The sequence below is a fragment of the Aythya fuligula genome, chromosome 19 (genome assembly GCF_009819795.1).
Source record: "Aythya fuligula isolate bAytFul2 chromosome 19, bAytFul2.pri, whole genome shotgun sequence".
Lineage (NCBI taxonomy): Eukaryota > Metazoa > Chordata > Aves > Anseriformes > Anatidae > Aythya > Aythya fuligula.
This window is the reverse complement of record NC_045577.1, coordinates 9,428,395-9,447,339: the sequence shown is the minus strand read 5'-3', so window position 1 is coordinate 9,447,339 and position 18,945 is coordinate 9,428,395. Positions and strand designations below refer to the sequence as shown.

At 43.1% G+C, this 18,945-nt stretch overlaps 1 protein-coding gene across 10 annotated transcripts in view; it reads left to right on the top strand.

The window, feature by feature from the left end:
- Window positions 1-18,945, top strand: part of LOC116496971 (voltage-dependent N-type calcium channel subunit alpha-1B-like) — a 280,195-nt gene that overhangs the window by 188,826 nt on the left and 72,424 nt on the right. For all 10 annotated transcript variants that reach the window (XM_032200418.1, XM_032200421.1, XM_032200416.1 and 7 more), the window contains one exon: window positions 3,560-3,666. In XM_032200418.1, the coding sequence (XP_032056309.1) occupies window positions 3,560-3,666 (107 nt within the window). The remainder of the gene's footprint in view (window positions 1-3,559; window positions 3,667-18,945) is intronic.

The following is an 18,945-nucleotide window of genomic DNA, read 5'->3' as shown; positions in this document are numbered from 1 at the left end:
AATGCAGCTCAGGGCTTGGCCCAGAGGCATGCATCTTCCTAGCCCCTTCAGGAGACTTACGGGCATCCCTGGCATGTACTGAGAGAGGATCAGGTCCTGCACAGTTCTTGGATAACAAAGCTCATCCTATTCCTTACTTAATTTTTGTAGTGCTGCCTTCTGAATATTTCAGCAGCTGACTGGAACAGCTAGTAACCTAACTTTGTTGATGTTTACAAAATATAATTAAATATTAATGGATTCAGCAACACTGCAAAATCATAAAGCTTCTTGAGAAACTTTTTTTTTCTTTAATTTTATTTATGATCCCCAAAATTCTGTGGGGATTTCCAAAGAAGAAAAAGATAAAAATAATTCAATTGTATAGCATACCTGGAGAACGAGGGATTTATGGCAAAGCAAATATGATCATGCAAAACCAAAAATGGCCTGGAGGTATAATTAAGTTACTCAGGAGTCAGTTGATCTCAGGAGACTTTCCTGACATTTACACTGTAAAACTAATCAAGATCCATGCTGCATGTAGTGTGGGAAAGCCATAAGTGGTTTGCAACTGCCTCTATTTTGGAAGGATAGAAAGCTTCCCAGCTAACCTTCAGGACTGAAACATTTTGACCAACAGTTCCAGTTCTGGTTGCGTATTTGGACTTCATTTATCGTGGCATTTGAACATTTACTTAGTAGCCTTAGCTGGGCCCTGTGACCTGTACCAGGGTGCATCAGATCTGTGGCTATATTTAACTTCAGCTTGATCATCTGATGGCTGTTACAAAACTCACCAGTACTTTGGAATGACTCATTTAAGGGGAAAAAATAATAACCACCTTCTTTGCTTTGACTATATAAAGAATCTTCTCCAGCCTCTGCCCCTCCATCCCCAGGTCTTCTCTTCCTCCTTCCGTGCTGGCTCTGACTTTCCCTTGCTTGAACTCTCCCCATGTTGTTTCTAGACATTTCTCAAACCTATCATGAATCTTTTGGGTCACCTTCTCTCTTTATTTCCATCTACTGGCAGATCTTTCTTCTGCTTATTCAGAGTAGAATCTGAAATTGCCCCCAGATTTGCTTCCAATATCTCCCCTTCGGTAACATGGCATGCTTCATTCTGGCTAAGCTGGCACGGAGAGCTGCCGCGGGTGGGTGAGCAGGGCAGCCTTTGGCTTTCCTAAACATCTTCCAGCTCCAGGCGTGTTCTCTGATCTCTGCACCCTGCCAGCGATCTCCAAGAAAGCCACATAAAAGCATGTAGTAGGAGGGATGTGTGAATTTTATGTAAAATTAGACCAGAATTCCTCAGAAATCAGAGGAATAGCAGCCACGGGGACTTCTCCTCCATCCCAGTGGAGAGGTCTTTAATTGGGGGAGTTTAATGAAGAACAGTGAGTGTTAACTATGCACATAATTACGGTTAGCACTGAAGACAGGCTTTGCCATGTGATAAACTGTGGTTTCAGTGAAGATTTAGAGCTCTAGAAAATGGAAAGGAAACGTAAGAGGGAGTTGTCCTTATAGGCAGTGCCTTTATCCATGACGGTGATGATGGAGCTCCCAGAGGTGGCACTGAAGTCACCGTCACAGCTCAGAGACTTGCCTCAGTCGCGCACCATCACCCCTGCCAGCTTCAAGCAGAGCAGGATGAGCCTCTGCCCCCATGAGACATCACAGGGCACGTACCAGGCAGAGAATTAATTAGTATTTGTAGAGGGATCGCAAATCTCTGGGTGGAAGGAGCTGCAGAAATATTATTAAGCAGTCATCTGCTAAAGAGCATGCTTGTTCTGAGTTAGGGATGGCTGCGTTTATGACAATGAATATTCTCATTGCATTTCGGATGCACTGGGGAGAATGGAGTAGAAGCTAGAACTTTAAAAAAAGATGCTCAAATCTGCAACCGGTGCTTGAGGTGCACAGAAAGAAAAATTAAAAGCCCTGGCGAGTCCTCAAGAGAAGGAACAGTTTGAAGATACCTGCTGAGTGAAAAGAAAACCCCCAAAGATGCCTTATTGGGAATTTATTTCTTGAAAGATTTATGTCCTCAGATACCCTAGATTTACAGTAGCATCCCAACCGCTGATAAATTTACTGGAAATTGGCTGTTGAGAAATATTGACTGCTGACTTTGTATAATGGTTCAGCAAGGCTTTTTTTGTGGCCTCATTCTTTATTTGCTACACTAAGTTTTTGTTGTTGTTGTTTGTTTGTTGTTTTTCTGTTTTTGTAATAGATTTGCTAATGTTTGGAAAGGGGAAATTTTTAAAAATATGAAATCTTAATGATAACAGATTTTTATTTATTTATTTATTTATTTTTTACAAATTTCCTATAATTTATCTTTCCTCTTTAAAGAGAAGAAGAAAACAGTTTCAAAATGAGTTCAGTTTAAGCAAATAACACCAAAGTCAGAGCAAGGAATCATGCGTATGGCGTTCAGTATGGGTAAATCTCTGTGCTTTCCTTTCCTGAAATTAGTGAATGCGGACAGTAAGACATCTATTTTAAATGTAACTATTTCACAGCGTTACCTCTGAGGAGCAGATGTAGACCCGGGCCATTTGACAGAGGAGCCTGTGCCTGCTCTTGTCTTGGCATGTGGTTCAGCACCCTGAACGATGGTTCTGACATTGCCATCAGTGTCAGTATTTCTCCTGCCCCGATTTTACTATCTAATTTGACTGGCTAGAAAAACTCCAAGGAAGTTTAACCCATATGACTATTGGAATTGAGTGGGATCCTGTTTTGTCTTTTGTCCTCATCCAATTGCTAAAGAAACTACAGTTACGCTCTGATTTTAAGTGTTATTTCTCTAGTAATTACACCACGTAGGAGAAAATAAATCACAGTTCGACTCTGAGGGAACTTGCAATACCAATAAAAGTCCAAATATGAGATCTGAGGGGTATGCAGAAAGCATGAACGTGACCAGCTTTCTGATCTGCACTCGACTGTACCAGCTATGCTTCAACATCTTCTCCTTTCTGTTTTCACCCTGTACGTTCACAGTGATTCAACTCAAATCAGTGGAAATATTTGGGATAAAACTAGCGTGAGCAGAGCCAGTCAAATCCTTTGGTGTTTATTGGGATTATTGTTTCAGACAAGACACCTTGGCAAGAAGTCACGAAGGCTTTAGGAGTCTGTCTCATGCACTTCAGTAGGATGTAGGCTTTTGAGTGTTTTCACATATGCAAGTCTGAGATAAAGGGGGCTGCCTTTACCCCAGAAATGTCACACCTCTGCTCAGGTCTCTCCCTGCTATGCCAGAACACTGAGGGATAAGAAAATACCCAAAAGAGGTAAGACAGCTTCATGAGGGAGATGTGTTCCCAGCAAAAAATGCACCGAGCACTTGAGCAGACCTTGTGTTTCTTATCTCTTTGCTGACAGCAAAACCGTACCCAGAGGTCCTTGCAAGAAATTATGAAATTCTGCCTTATTTTAATGAATATCTGCTGTCCTCACAGCACAGCGGTGATGGTCACACAACACCCATGTCTCGGGGAGCTGTGGTTATTGTCATTAAGTGATGCATGCTCTGATTTGTCTTGATTTTCTGCACCAGGATGAGGAGGAGATGGAGGAAGCCACCAACCAAAAGCTCGCCCTGCAAAAGGCCAAGGAAGTAGCAGAAGTCAGCCCCATGTCGGCAGCTAACATTTCCATAGCCGCGTAAGCGTTATTTTATTATTTGGGACCTTAATCGTGTGGTTTCTGTTCTTCAGTGTCGCTATATGTCTATTCAACTGGAGCCATCCCATAGTACTCTGTGAGCCTTTTTATGCCATCTCTGTTGTTGACAGTCTGTAGGTTGACTGAATACTTCAGCACTGATCACTTAACCATGGATCGAAGTACTTCTTTTATTTTTATTTTTTTTTTTTTCCTTTGTAATGTTTCATCTTTTGCCTTGCTGTAAATAACCATATTTTAGGAAGTTGGTTCTTTTTTTTTTTTTTTAAGCTGTCCTAGGATAGATTTCACCAGGTGAAGTGTTAACATTTCACTTTGGATTTGTAATTCTGAGAGGTATGTGTGCATATTTTATATTAAATACTGTTTGATGATTTCTGTTTAGAGGATTCAAGAGCAAACGCATCCTCAAAAATATCAGAAAGGAAAGGAAAAAAAGAAGAAGAAAAAAAAAAGAGCTTGAATATTCTCTCTTTGTTGCCTGAAAGACTGCAGGAATGAATAAAGTCACATACATGAACAGTCACTGGTTCATAGCTAGAAATATACATTTGCATTTTCAAATGCAGGTTTTTCTTAGTACATGGATGTAGATGTATGCACAGATTCTGTGATACTGTTTTGGAAGAATCCTTAGAAAATATTCCTTTGGGGCCCACTTTTTCACATACACTGATCTAAACTGAAGCAAAACTTTTATTTGTAGGTGGAAATATTTGTCCAAATGTCACTGAGGTCAGAGCAGAATTCTGCCTGCATGGCCCTGTGTTTGAGATGTGCCTTCCTTGGGTGGATTTACTGGTTTCTTGTTAGGGTTTCATTTAACTCTTCTGGAATTGGCGTCAGGACAAGCAACATTAAAAATTTGGTCCTGTGTTTTGCTGAATGTTGCTGGTATTTTCTAATGCCTTTTTGCAGGGGAGACCGCCTAGGTCTAGGGAAGCTGATGCACAGAAAAATGAATTTCCTGTGCAGTTTTTTTCCGAAGGATCTGGAATGAAGAAAGATCCCCGTGAGACCTTTTTAGGGGAAGTTTAATCCACTTCAGCCCAGACAATAGGCCAAATGGAGCCAGCTCATTATATACGAAGGGAAAGAATATTGTTAATTTGACTATTTTATTCTTCTTACCATTTTATTTTGCAATTACTGCTATAATCATCTCCTATTTATGCCATGTCTATTTGTTGGCTTTAAATATAATCCTTTTCTTACAATGATGTCCAGTCTTGACGGAAAGTCATATGAGGATACTTGCTCTTGTTTTTTTGTTGAATTTCCTGGAACTGTTATGTTATAACACAAGATGATAACACTTATTTTCTTCTATTTGTCTTCTATTTCTTCTCTTTTTAATCAAAAGCATGGTGCACGTGAGAATTTCTTAGAAACCAAAGTGCTTTAACAGAGCTAAGATTTCATACCACATTGTTAGTTACGTAAAATAACCTTTATTCCGTGATTCTTCACCAGGCTTTCACCTGGTTTTCAATGTCACAGGGCCAATTTTGTGACCAAAATTGAAAGTACAAAATTGTAGATTTCTGCTTCTTTTGCCTCAAATTGTATCTACCCAGAACCCACCTGCCATGTCTGCAGGCAGGTAATCAGGCTTACAAGGGAACACTTTTAGAAGTGCAACCAGTTGCTTCCACATCTACTAACCAGAGCAACATCAGGCATGCTGCATGGGAGGCCATCGATGTACCACCGTCACCTGGCTTCCAGTCCCCTCTGCTGTAGTGCCAGCGAGGTGCTTACATAGCCACTCGCAACACGTGGAGGACTTTATTTTATTTTATTTTGGGAAAAAAAAAAAAAAAAAAAGTATAAGGTTAATAGGGTGATGACCAAATGAGTAATGACCTACAGGAGAAGGCAAGGGAGAAGTGAGGTATTTTGCAAGAGATTGATAGATGAGTGGATGGATTGTTGGCTGATGATCCAAAAGATGTTTAATGAGTGCATGCCACAGTCATGTTTAGTATAGAAATTCACCCATAGTGAGAACTCCAAAAGGGGCTTAGCAGCTACAGATTTTGGGTTTACAGCACTGATCCCTGAGATACCGTTATGTAGCACAGTAGGGCTGATGGTAGGGACCCATGATTGACATCCAGATGTACCCCTTTACTTCATTTCTTGTGGTCTTAAGCTACAGAGTGGTGCAGACAGTGGAGCAGGTGCCATGTTGATGGCAAGGCGTGTTGGATCAAGCTCTGATGTGATGTGGCATGAACATGCTGATGGGATCCCACCAGGACATATGCGTGAGGTACAGCAAGTGGCTCAGCACTGTTGAGAATGAAAAAGGTCCTGGAAACAGGATTCTTGGCTTATGGAAATAACACTGCCAAAAGCAAATGCCTGCAGAGCTGGTGAGCAGGAGCAGGGAAAAAATGGGACTGAGCTACCAAGGTCCTGCTGCAATCCTGTCTGTGGGTCTACCCCATCAGTTTGGCCTAAGGAATATTGGGTTGGATTTCTGACTCAATTTTATTTTCAAAACATAGGAAAGGGATTTTCTACAGCAACAGGCATCTATAGCATGGGTTAGTGTTCTGAGAACATCAACATTTTCTCTGCCTCATCAATAAAACCAGGTCTCTCAGGTGTTGAGAGCAGAGGACACCGTGACTTGCATTTCCTCAGGCGTGATATTCACCTTCCTGGTGTGCTTGTCCACCTCCCACAGAGGTGACAAGCTCAGGCTGGTGAAAAGTCCTAGTGGTCATTCTGCTGTTTCACTGGTGAGGTGCTGTGCTTGCTGTTTTGCTTCTTTCCTTTGTCAGTCCCATATCAAGGACTGTGAGAGTACATCTTCCTCTACGCCTCCTTGCAGGCCATTGCATGCTCTGTAGCCTTGTATCTGCTTCTCCACCCCTGGCATTTTTCCTGTGCAAAACCAGCGTGCACTCCCCGTTTGTGTTCTCGTGACCCTGCAGTTTATCTGCACTGATTCATCTGCTCCCCTCTGCCATTCGAGCCTCTCAACAGTTCAGCTCTGGGAAATGTTCAATTTATTGCATTGGTTACAAAATATAATTTCATAGGCTTATGAACCTGGTTGCTGATTCAGTCTGTCAGCCTGCTTGGAGGGTCTGAGATGGTACCTTTACCTCTATGTGTGTTTGATGGTTGATAGATAGTGAAGTGCTGCTGTGTCATGGGGATCTGCTTAATAATCTATTCATTATTACAGTAGCATCCAGGTATCTATCTTGCAGCTGACTCAGGGTGCTTTATTACAATATTCTATGTGCACTTGTTTTATTGCTCCTACTTCTTTGCTCTCCCAGGATTTCAATGACTTGCTCCTGGCTCCACCAAAGGGAATTGCAGGAATGGATTTTTCTGACCTTTTTTTTCTTCACCTGGTGAACTCTATCCTGAATGGGCTTTTTTGTTTTGTGGATTTTCAGGATGAAAAAACTAGGATGGTACATTGTTTTTGTCATTGTTGCAATGTTTGGTTTAAAACAGAGTATTTGTTTAACATAAGTTACTGCATTTTAATTTTAGCCCATTGTTTCATTCTTATTTTTGTGATTTTTGTTTTCTGTTTAGCATTTTCCTTGCTTTGTTGTTTCTGGAGGTGAGTTTCTGGGTTTGTCCAGTTTGCCCAGCATTGTCTTTAAGACCCTCTGTTTTGTACAACATCGAAACCACTCAGCCTCTCGAACTGAGCCGCTGTACTGACCGACGGGTCTTTAGAGCAAGCCATTGGTGCAGCTTCCTTGGCGGTGAGAACAGAGCAGGAGGGGAAATGGGGCAGCAACTGAGGTGCTGAATGTGTAAAGCACTGGATAGGTGCCAGTGGAAGGGAGAGCTGCCGGGCTTATTTCTATGGCCAGCACGAAGACCCCAGTGCAAATAGTTTTACATCATATAGATGAACTTGCCTCTTTGCCAACCCAAAGCCTGAACTCCCTGCATTTGGATACCTCCTCTGCCTTTTCTATTCCGGCCAGAGCTGCACCAATGTCCCGTACAAAAGGGGCTGCGCTGCACACACACGGCATGGGTGCTCCGCGCGGGCCAGCAGACCAGTCGGAGAGTCAATGAGCACCAAAGCACACGTCCTGTCCTCCCCACGGCTGCTCCAGGGATTCTGAGCTGGTGGCTAAAACAGCCTCTGAATTTGTTTATTCCTGTGTATTTTCCAGTGGCCTGCCTTCACCTTTTCTTGGGAAGAGTCTTAAAAAAGCAATCACAACAGCATGCAAATGCTAAATTTGTAGGAACCTGTTAAGTAGTCACATCCAAGTCATGCTGAGTGGAACTTCTAGCATTTATTTACTTAGGTTTGTTTTTAATTCTACATGGCAATGTGTTGTAGTGGTAGCCAGACCCAAGGAAACAATTCAAACATTAGGTATAGGGGTTGAGTTCTGTATGGGAGAAAAATTTCCCAGATGTGATGGATGAAACTTAGTAGGAAGTAGCAAAGGCACTTCATGAAACTTGGGCACCAGAGCTAAACACTGTCTATGGGACTGACCACTACCATTTTTCAAAGCTTGACATGCTTCTCAGCACAGTGTTCCAACCTCGAAAGACCTCTTCCTCTCTCCAGGCTGTGACTGGTTTCTGCTGGTCCCTCACGTGGTTGTTCCAAGCAGTTGGCATCTTAATTGTGTGCCTACAGGTAGATGCTGCCTGGTAACACGAGCGAGTTGACTACTCCTTAGAAAACTGCTGAGAGCAAAGAGAGGTGGCACATCATTTCAGTGACTTCTCCGAGGTGTCTGTCCCTTTTGTACAGGTCTGGGGATGAAGGGAGGGGGGGTTGCTTTGTTTCTTTAGGGCATTTTCCATCTCAGAGACTCCATGTTTTCCTTTTGTCTTGGGAATACTGTGCTCTGTTTTAAAATCCCTGTTGGGCTGCCGGTACCCAACAGAACCCAGCAAGAAGTATGCCTGAACACCCAGCCCATGAAACGTCCCGTGCTCGATGGTGCGTAGACTAGCAGAGGTGTTCTTTTTCTCTTGCTGGCTTGTGACTTCTTCCCTTTCTTCTCCCCCCTGATGTGTGTTGATGTGTGAGGTACTGTGGTTCTTCCCGTTAGCTTACCTTTTTGCCCTTGCTGTTGGTGTAACGGTGACTCAAACAGCTACACAGAAAGACGCTCTCTTGTTCTGTGTCCCTCTTGGATGGTAAGTAGCACGGAGCAAAGCTCAAGTACTTCTGTCGTTTTGATTCAGAAAAGGAGGCTGTCTTGGCTTCCCAGCTTTCCTCTCCGCAGTTCTAGTGAAAATGTAGTCGGTCACAGTTTCAGGAAAAGAAACAGCTCCAGGAACAAGAGCAAAGAAGTGAACCTGGAGTGCTGCAGGACTTGCATAACGTTGCCTGGCCAAGTTACAAGGATGTTTGGCAGGACCACAGCATGGCCTCCATCCTGCACTGCACCAAATGAGGCAGGGATAAATGCAAAAATTCATTCAAGTCTTCTGCCAAGGGATATTGAGAGCATCTTTTTAGCAATTAAAAGCAACATTTCCACAGGTACTACACAATGTCAGTGCTGACCCCCAGGTAAATTAAGGCAGCCTGGTACTTTCTCCTCCATCATGAGTTTTCCACCTGTTTTGCCCAAGAAATCCTTTACGTGTGCTTCAGGCATTTGTGCAGGCAGGGGCTTGCTCTCTGCAAGGTTCAGTTGCCATCCTGGGACTTTGTCATCCAGCCAAGAAGTAAAGGAGTCCCCAGCTTGAACAACCTGGGAACAAACTCCCTGGCAACCTGGCAGAGCATGCAACCCCCCTTTGATTCCTGCTCCCCTTTTATTTGGCAAGGTGCAAATGTAGAAATAGGGAATTTGGGGCAGAGTGCCTTACCTGGCTGCACAGCCGATTCTTTGCTCCAAGTGAAACTTTTATAAACACTTTTCATAATGCTACTTATATTTGTTGCAGTTTTCTTGGCCTTTGGGTGGTTGTGTTATATACTTCACATGGGCCAACATTTCTGTTCAGGAGATTCTGGTAATTTTAATGAAATGTGTATTTAAAATTCTACTCATATGATATCCAAAGAACATTAGATTTTAATTGGACCTTCTGGCTTGATAGCACTGATTGTTAACAGATTGAAGCTCTCAGGGAAGCAGGAAAAACTGCTGCAACTGAAAAGGCAAATTCAGGAGGTGAAGGGATTTTGTTTTCTGTCATCGGAGAGGGTTCTTCAGATGATGTAGATTTATAAAAATTATTGTTTATAACTGTGAAACGTTAGTGCCTCAAGCCAAGATCTATCAAGATATTTAGAATCCCGGTTTTGTGTAGATTCCCTGCCAGAGGAAGAATAAACTTTTTGTTTTCTGTGTAATTTGGCTATTTCCATATTCAGAACCCCCCATGTGTAATGACATTTATACAAACGCACACTGAATGGAGGAGAATCTACAAAATTACACGTGAGTTGAAACAAGGTCCTTTAAATAACATGTAATCCTTTGCCTAAGCTGCAGCAGACATAGGTTTTTAGACGCGGTGAGCCATATTCGGATGGTTTGAGCTCAGACACATCCCTGTGCCTGGCAGAGGAGAGAGGTAGGTGCCCCTGGAGAGCCCACGTGGCGCAAGGACCGAGCTGAAGCAGCCTGGCACCAGCTGCTGGGGCCCAGCTGGATTTTGGTTCTCCAGGCATGGCCCAGGGTCCTCCCTCCGGCCTCTGCTCTTCGCTGCTCTCAGGCTTCCTCCTCTCATCTCATGGTACCGGAGGGGGAAATAGCAGTCTTGCATCCCGCTCCCACTTGGAACTAATGATTTGCAGCACAGCTGTAAAAGCAATCACCATCTGTTTCTACAAAGACCTCTACCCCGAGGTCCTAAAGATGACTTCTGCGGAGGACTTTGATTTTGTGAGTATAGCATATGGAGGCATAAAGTCCTAATATCATCGTGTGGCTTTTGGTTTACCTTTTAATTTATTTCCCTTTTGGTTCCATTTTGATTCTTTGGTTGTTTCCCTGTTGACTAGAAGGTGGTGTGTCTGTGGCTTCCACACTTTCTGAAGCTTGCCTGGTCTCCTACCAAGATGCACGCTGCAGTCTGCATTCGATAGGACACAGCCTGTATGAGTCTCCTCCCAATGTCTCTTATAGTTTCTCTTCTCTTTTTTTTTTTTCTCACTTTTTGTTTTCTTTGTTTGTTTTGTTTTTGCATGTGCAGTTTTGTAAAGCAAACTCGAGGTACTGTATCTCGCAGCTCGTCAGTCTCCAGCGTAAATTCACCGTGAGTTGCTCTCTGTTACGATATTCAGTAAATGGATTTATCATATATATCTCTATATTTATAAGCCTCCCTATTTCCCCCTCTCCCGATGCCTTCACTGCCCCCTTATTTTTTCCAAAAATCATTCCCATCATTGTGGAAAGCCTCCAGACCAACATACAGTGGAAGGACTGGAAGGTGTGCAACATTGCCATATAATGCTTGTGATTTGATCGTGAGCAACTCTGTAGTGTTTTGTACATTGACTGTGATTTTTCCTTCCTCCTCCCTTTGTTTTCCTCCCATCCCCTTAATTATTCACCTTTGTTCCTTCCTTAATTATCTTCCCTCTTCTCCCCTCTGCCCTCATTTGATGGTTCGTCTTGTTCTCACTTGTATTTTTGTCCTCTGTGTTTATTATGCACTGGGCTGATGGCTTTGATGTTCCACCAGTGTTTGCACTTAGGGTCCAATAGGAGAATGGGTGCCCACCATGAGTGTTCTCCTTAAATGAAAGCTGGAGGAGAAACTTCTGGAATTAGGGCCCGAGTGAGACCAAATTGGAAAACTCTGCATAAATATCCTTGGGAAACTTAGAGCATGAGTTACACCTGTGCTCTCTAACCTTCCTGAGCTGGTGCTTAATGCTACAGATACGGCAAAAATGAGGCACTCAGCAAGCTCCTATGTACCCGTGGTTGAGCAAACACAGTGGTAGATCTTCCATTCACTTCACGCACCTCCTAACAACCAAATCTTGCTGGCTTTGCTGTGAATCAAGGGTGCGCTTTGACACCGATGCAGGTTTGTAGAAAATAACCATCGTTCCCCGCCGACTAATACAACAAAACTTGTCACCAGCTTGTCATCCACCCATCTTAGCGTCGTTGCTTTGAGTTATACTGTTACCATCTGACGTTGTCTTTCTTCTTTAATGCTTTTGGAGAGACAAGTAAGTGCAATTCGAACGCTTGTGGGTTTGTCCTTATGTGCACCATGGCAGGATTCAGCGTACCAAAGGCACGGTGAAGCAAAGGAAGTTTTCCACCAGCTTCCTAACATCTTCCTTGTTCCCTGCAGCCCTGGGTGTTTTGGTGGTCCACTGATGGACACTTGGGTTACTACAGTGTGTGGATTTAGCTTCTCTGACCACTTTTGCATCTGGCAAAAGCAGGTGCCTGTGCTGGTGGGGCAAATGCACCCATCTGAGATCTCACAGGACCGGGACAGCGCAAAACTGGGGAGCAGACGACACTAGGGAAGCTTTTGGCTCATTTCTTCCAATGCATTGCCTGGCTGCTGGGACTCTGGGCAGGCACAAAGGTGCAGGGAGCAGTTGGCTGCCCTTTGGGGGTCTCATCCTGCCTTGCACTTGTCAGGGTGAAGGGGAAGGGGGGCAATGGAGTGTATGCTTAAAGGTGGTGATGCTGGAGAGATGCTGCCCAGTGCCTCACCTCTCGGCACTTGAGTGCACACCAGCAGAAGTTGCACCAAACCCATCTGAGGCCACATTCGCACAGTTAAGAATAAAATCAGAAAGAACAAAGGGTTTGGCTCCTTTTCCAAACTTCCGGAGCTTCCATTAAAAAAGATAAAATCAAACTGTGGGAACTAAAATCCACTTAGCAGGAGGATTTGCCTGTGTTCAGCTGTGTTTGCCATTGAGGTCTGTTGCTAACTCCCCACCAGCAATAGAGGCAGTGCAGAATAGAAAGAGGCATCTCTGGCTCTTATGACTCACATCCATTCTCTGAAGAGAATGAATTTTTACTGAAAAAAAAATGTATATTTGGGCTTGTGTTAGGGTGGATTTTCAATATATGCTGCTTACAGAGGCTTTCATTTTGCCTGCACTTTTCTGTGCTAGCCAAACTGACAAAATCACCGCAGCTTAAACCACATTTCTCTATGTGTGAAACCACTTTACCTCTCTTCAGTTGTGTAGAGGCAAATGTAATTTGCATTGTATTTAACATTTCTACATGTATACAGTGTCTGGGCAATAATTTATAATTTCCTATGCAAAACAGGATCGTTTTGACAGATGAGTGTGCGTTTTCTTTTCTGTGGGTATCCCCAGCATTTCCCTCACATTTTTGCAGCAAACACCCTAACTTTGATTAAATGACTGGGCCCCATAAGAGTGTGCCACATGTAAAAGTATCAGCCATCACAGAGCATCGAGAGCCCCCTGAAGGATAAAGGCATCTGAAGGTCTCATACACTCAGTATAAATGTCATGGTTAGAAGTGTATTTTTAATTTTAAATTCAAATAAATAAAGTGGAACCACTTCTCTCAGGTACCTGCAGGTCCTGTGGTCTCCCTGTCCCCGGTGAAAGCCAGCATCAGTCCAAGATGCCTTTATACCACTCTTTTTTGCCCACTGTGAGTGCTATTGCTGTAATTATATTGAACAGTGGTCTAATTTTTGTGCACAGATGAAAGCTGAACAGTAGTCTAGTCATTTTAAAAAAGCTTTTAAAAGGTGCAAAAAAATCCTGTTCCTTTTCTCCTCTACATAGCTCAAATGGCATTGAAGTCATGGTGTCGTTAACATCAGTGAGAACTAGGATATGCAAATCCAGCCTTTTGAAAGAACCAAGATTATTTAAAACCCTTCTGAGATAGAGGTTTGGGGGTTTGGTTTCTTGTTTGTTTTTTTCCATGTTCTTTCTCTGATAATTTAGAAATTTCCTTAGAAAAATAGGTAAGAACCTAAAAGAAAAATGCCCAAGCTAGTTTCTTAACAAAAAAACAAACAAACAAACAAAAAACATAAGGTGAGTCACTTTCTGATGCTAATTCCAGGTTATATGTATAAATATATGCATATATATTATATTTATGCATATATTCATATATAAAACATTATGTTAGAGTGATAGGAAGCACCATGCAGGTGGTGATCTATGGTTGAGTGAAATCCTTCTGTCCTTAGGAAAACATTAAGCTGAAAGCAGCAAAACTTTTGCTACGTTAACACCGGGAAGCTTGGATGAACTCTGCATCACTGCAGAGCTGTATGAAAACAGGCGACACAGCAGCTGTCAAATACTAAGCGGCAGCAGATAATTTCTACTGCTCAGAGGAAATCATGGCCATGGACACCCCATGGGAGTGGTAATGAAACAGCAGAGCTTTCCAAACTTTTGTTCAGATGCATTTTGGAAACTTTCTGCTTCTATTCTGGCTGAAGGCACCAGCTGAAGGGCTTGATGCTGCAGTGGCACCAGGCTTGGTCCTCCTCGAGCGTCCCAGATTTTTCCTCCTGCTGGGACCAATTACCTGTGGTCAGCAGGGGCATCAGCAGCTTATTTGTGGCTTAGCAAGTTTTTCTCAGTGGTCTCAGCTGTCTTAATGCTGCTTAGCTGACTCCTTACTTAGTGAGTTTTTAGGAAATCCTCTCTCAGACATTCACCTGTGGTGGCAGATCCTGCAGGACTGGCCGGCTGGTGGAGGGAAGCCTTTCTCTGGCCCAGACTTGACCTGCTACCAAAGGAGCTCCTCCCAGGGTATGGGGTGAAGCCAGCCTGCAGTCACAGTTCTCGGAATTGTCTAAAAGAGCAGGTAAAGGAAGTAGAAATTCTGTCTGAGGGTGATAATATTAAAAAAAAATAATAATAAAATAAAAAATATGTATCAAAATGTTGAATTTAGTGAACTTCCTTGATCTAGGAAGTTATGTCTATAAGAGTTTGAAAGGCATTTTAAGTTTCACCAGCAAGTTTCTGAATATGAGGGTGTGGTATGTGGCCGGTATTATATTAAATCTAGGTCATATTCAAAATTTAGTTTTTCTAGCCAAAGAACTTAAGAAGAAACATTATGAAAGAAGATAGTTTCTTTCTGAGAAACCGAAATATCAGAAAATCTAATATATACAAAGAGAAATCAAATTCAAGAGTAATACAGGGAGAGACAGGACAGTGTTTTCCATGTTCATCCTTGGTAATGGTGTTTCTGCGATGCACGCTGCCCCATCAGCTCAGTGGGAGAGCACAGTGCGTTTCTCAAGAGAGCCCAGGCAGGAAATATGGCTCATAAAGAAGAAAAGATGCTAAAGCATCCAAGCAGCAACTCCCAGGGTCATGGGCAAAGCAAATTGAAATGCTAGCAGTGACTTCATCTGAAAGAAAATTGTTTTATCAAACCAGAGAGAAAACCTTCTCCTTCACATGTGCCCACCCCAGATTGAAATGCTTCATTTGTATTTTCCAAGTGGAAAATTGAAACATGGTGAAAATTCTCTAAATTTATGGACAGAAAATACAATTTTTAGCTGAAAGGGTTTTTATATCACATTTTTTTAAACTATATTTTAACAAAAAAAAATCCTTTCATCTGTAATCAGAATGTATTCTTTCATAGCCACAATCTAATATGTAGGTATTTTAAACATAAAATTGGTACATTCATAGCCAGTTTTCGTTCATTATTTACTAAAGCAAAATTTTAAATATTGCATTCATGTAGCTGATTAAACCAGTAGGTCTGGGAAGCAAAGTGCCATTAACTAAAGCTGTGTTTTTAAAAGGTTATGATAACAAAATCTTTAATCATTAAGGAATACCCTAAGATTAGAGTATGTTTAAAAATATGCTTTGCTTTCTTTAGTGATCTACACAGTTACTGGCTGCATTTTTTATTTGTGCCAATATTAGTCACTGATTCATTAATATGAATTCTATTTCATTCTACAAGAACTTCATGGTTTTCTTTCTAGCCCCAGGATTTTACTGCTGGCTGCTTAATCCAAACAGAAACAATGGAGCTTCTCAGAGAAGCATATTAGCAGAAGTATCTACTACAACATTACAAGCCCAGAGGACCTGAAAACTGAGTGCATTGTCAGCACCCCTTTATACAGTTTGAAATATTCTGTACACAGAAAATAGGGATGAAAAAAGTTGTAAAGAAAGTGGATTAACATTAACCTTTGCACAGTGCCGGTAAATCAGAGATGATCAATGCAATTTTTCTAATGAATTCAGAAGAATTTTAAGAAGCAAACAGCAGGATTTAGGATAAGGAGATGGAATCATAAATAGTTGTCTTTTGTGGAAAGAAATATTTGTTATCACAGAGTCTTTTTTTTTTTTCTTTTTTTCTTTTTTTTTTTTTCAGTTTGGATATTTTACAGACAAGTCACGCCATGCTGTGGCACATCATGCTTTGTACCGTAGGTGGCTTGTGTCTGCCCCAGCTCATGCAGCATTTAATAATTCACTGAACCAAACTCTGGAGGAAGCAGCGGAAATCTTTTTGCCCCAGTTCTGTGTTTCCATCTCTTCTGCAGTTCTTTGTGCTGTGTAATAGGCACCACATCCTCACAGGCAGGTGGTTGTAACCAGGTTTTGTTGTAAGGTGACGTTCCTGTTGTGCCATAAATAAGTTAAAAAGCTCTCCTCTGAGGAGATGTACAGCAGAGCAACAGGAGAGAAGAAGCTGTCACACGTGTCCACATTCAGTTGCTGTGGGAACTTGTAGAAAGCAAGAGTCAGATAAATGTAATTGGACAAGCAGGCGACACGTTCCCTCCAGCTGCTGCCGCTTTCTCTCTGAAAAGCCCTGAACACGGTCCCCAGAGGGACCCGCCTGCTCCACTCCTTTACATCCATTTCCTACAGCAGCCTTTATGCGTGCTGTCACTTGCTCCTGATGTTCTCGACTCGTATGAATGCAATAATGAGCTCACAGGCACGCCTCACGTTTTCCCGATTGATTGATATTTTACTGCACTTTATACATTTTACATTTTCCTTTTTTTAATTTTTTATTTATTTATTTATTTATTTTATTTGAGTGGGAGAAGGAGTTTTCATATAGCAAGAAGACGGGATGCAGTCCTTACTTCTGAGCCTCCTGCTCTCTGTCTTGTTAGTGACCAAAGCCAGTGGGTGGCTGCGTGTCGTAGTCCTTTGGCAATCACCTCCATTACTTGTGTCAGTGTTAAGGATGTATCTCACTTCCAGATGTGCTGAGAAATCTGAAATATCTGTATCTATTTTAAGGCAGTGGTTTTACCAAAATAGGCTTAGTTAACATGTGCATTGCTCGGTTGCTCCAGGTTCTCAGTGATGTGTGCACCCAGCAGTAACTTCACCTGTCAGCTAGCCGTGAGCCAAGTACAATGGAAGCTGTAGCACCCCAGAGAGAGCTTTGCTTTTAAGGCTGATTTGTGTTCTTAGGGTAAAGGAAACACAATGAAAAAGTTACCCTGAAGTGATAAATCTTGTGTCAGAGCAAACCATTCCTGCACTTGTAGGTAAATGACCCAACCCTTGAGAGAGAGGCTCTGAAATCTCCTGTGAGCATCTGGTTTTCAGAACTAAAATTTAGTACAAGCCAGAAAATCTCTGAAGCTGCAGATGTGTGCGCATTTTGGAGGGATTTTATAGGCTTTGTCCAGAAGTCCTATCACCACTCGTGGCAGGGAAGGTCACAAGTCCCCATCCTGAGCACCTCCTCTCTCACCATGTCCAGCCTGATTTCAGAGACTGGGCTCAGTGCAGGCACTGGTGGAAGGGCAGTGTCCAGGACAGCTGCCTGATGACCCCTGGCTTTGCTTTGAGTCTGTGCAGGGAGGCTGAGAGCTTTGCATCCCACCCCAGCCTGGTGCCTGCATGTGGAGCAGGAGATTTTGCTCTTGATTTGGGAAGAAATTGAGGGTCTCAGCCAGCACAAAGGCAGTTTCCCAACTCTAACTGAATTTGTTGTTCCTAGTTATCACTGCAGTGTTGGCAGCTCGCTCTGGATGTTCAAGGTGCAAAATAGAAGCCTGTTCTCACCCCCAGGTTCTCTCATTTTCAAGTGAGAAATGTCCCCAAAGAACAAATTTGGTTGGTGGCTACACACAGCCTGTGCTCAGGGAGCTCGGACGTGCACATGCTCAGGGCCAAGCTGCCTTGTTTCCTGGGCTTTTGTGTTAAAGAGGAGGTTTTAGTAGGTTTTCATAGTCCGGATTGGTCTGGTCCAGCTAGATATTGAGCAGAGCAAGGCACCCATCCACTTTGGAGGACATGTGGGATATCCTGGGGCACCCACACCAAGCAGCTCCATTTCTGATCTCAGCTGACGGTGCAGAGCTGTGACTGCAGAGCACCTCTTCCCGTGGGAAATCCTTGCATGGGACAGCAGGTTGGGGCAGCTAGAGGAGACTTTGCATGTTACCCATTAATTCCCTTTAAAATCAAGTAAATCTGCTGACGGTTGATAGTGGTTGGACCTTTCACAGGACTGAATCCCACCAAAAATACCAGGTTACTGCCAGCTGTTCATCTCCTGTTGCTGGGGGCAGCCCGGGGGTGCTCTCCCCTGTGAGCAGCCTCCCTCTGTATGATGTGGAGAGTTGGGTGAGTGGGGTGCTGTGTCCCCAGCACCTTATGATATTATTTGCACTTAGGGCTGTGATTTTTGTCACCCATTCTTCTGCTGTGACGTAAATGGGGCACTCAGCTGATGGAGAATTGATCCAGGATGTACCTCCTGAAAACAGGGGGCTTAGATTTGTAGTTTCAGTGCTAAGCTGTGCTCTCTCTTCTTTCTGGGTTAAACCAGATTCATTCACAATTCCTGGATGCCCTCATCCCATTTTCAGTGAACATTTAAGTAGGTTTTTACCTCTTTTAGCAGAACCGGGGAACAGCACCCTCAGTGAAGAGAAAAAAAAAAAAAAAAAAAAAAAGGAAAAAAAAAAAAAGCAAAGCATCTGAGATGCAAAGCCTTTCCGACAGCTCCCGCTGTGCTCCGTGAGCCCATCTGAATGCTGCCTCCCCGGGGTCCGAGCACGGCGACAGACCCTGACACTCTGAATCAGCACGCACGCACGCAAAGGCTGCCTTCTGCTATTGTCAGGGGAGCCCACAAAGTACGTAAGGAAGCTGCGTCTGCCTCCCTATCCCCACAGCCTTGTGGGGCGTGTGTGGAGCAGAGGAGATTCGTGAGCCCTGTGCAGCCCCTCTGGCTGCAGAGGTCAGGCTAATGCGTAGCAAATGGAGATGTCTGAGCAGCTCGGTGGAAGGAAAATGATTTTCCTCTCTTT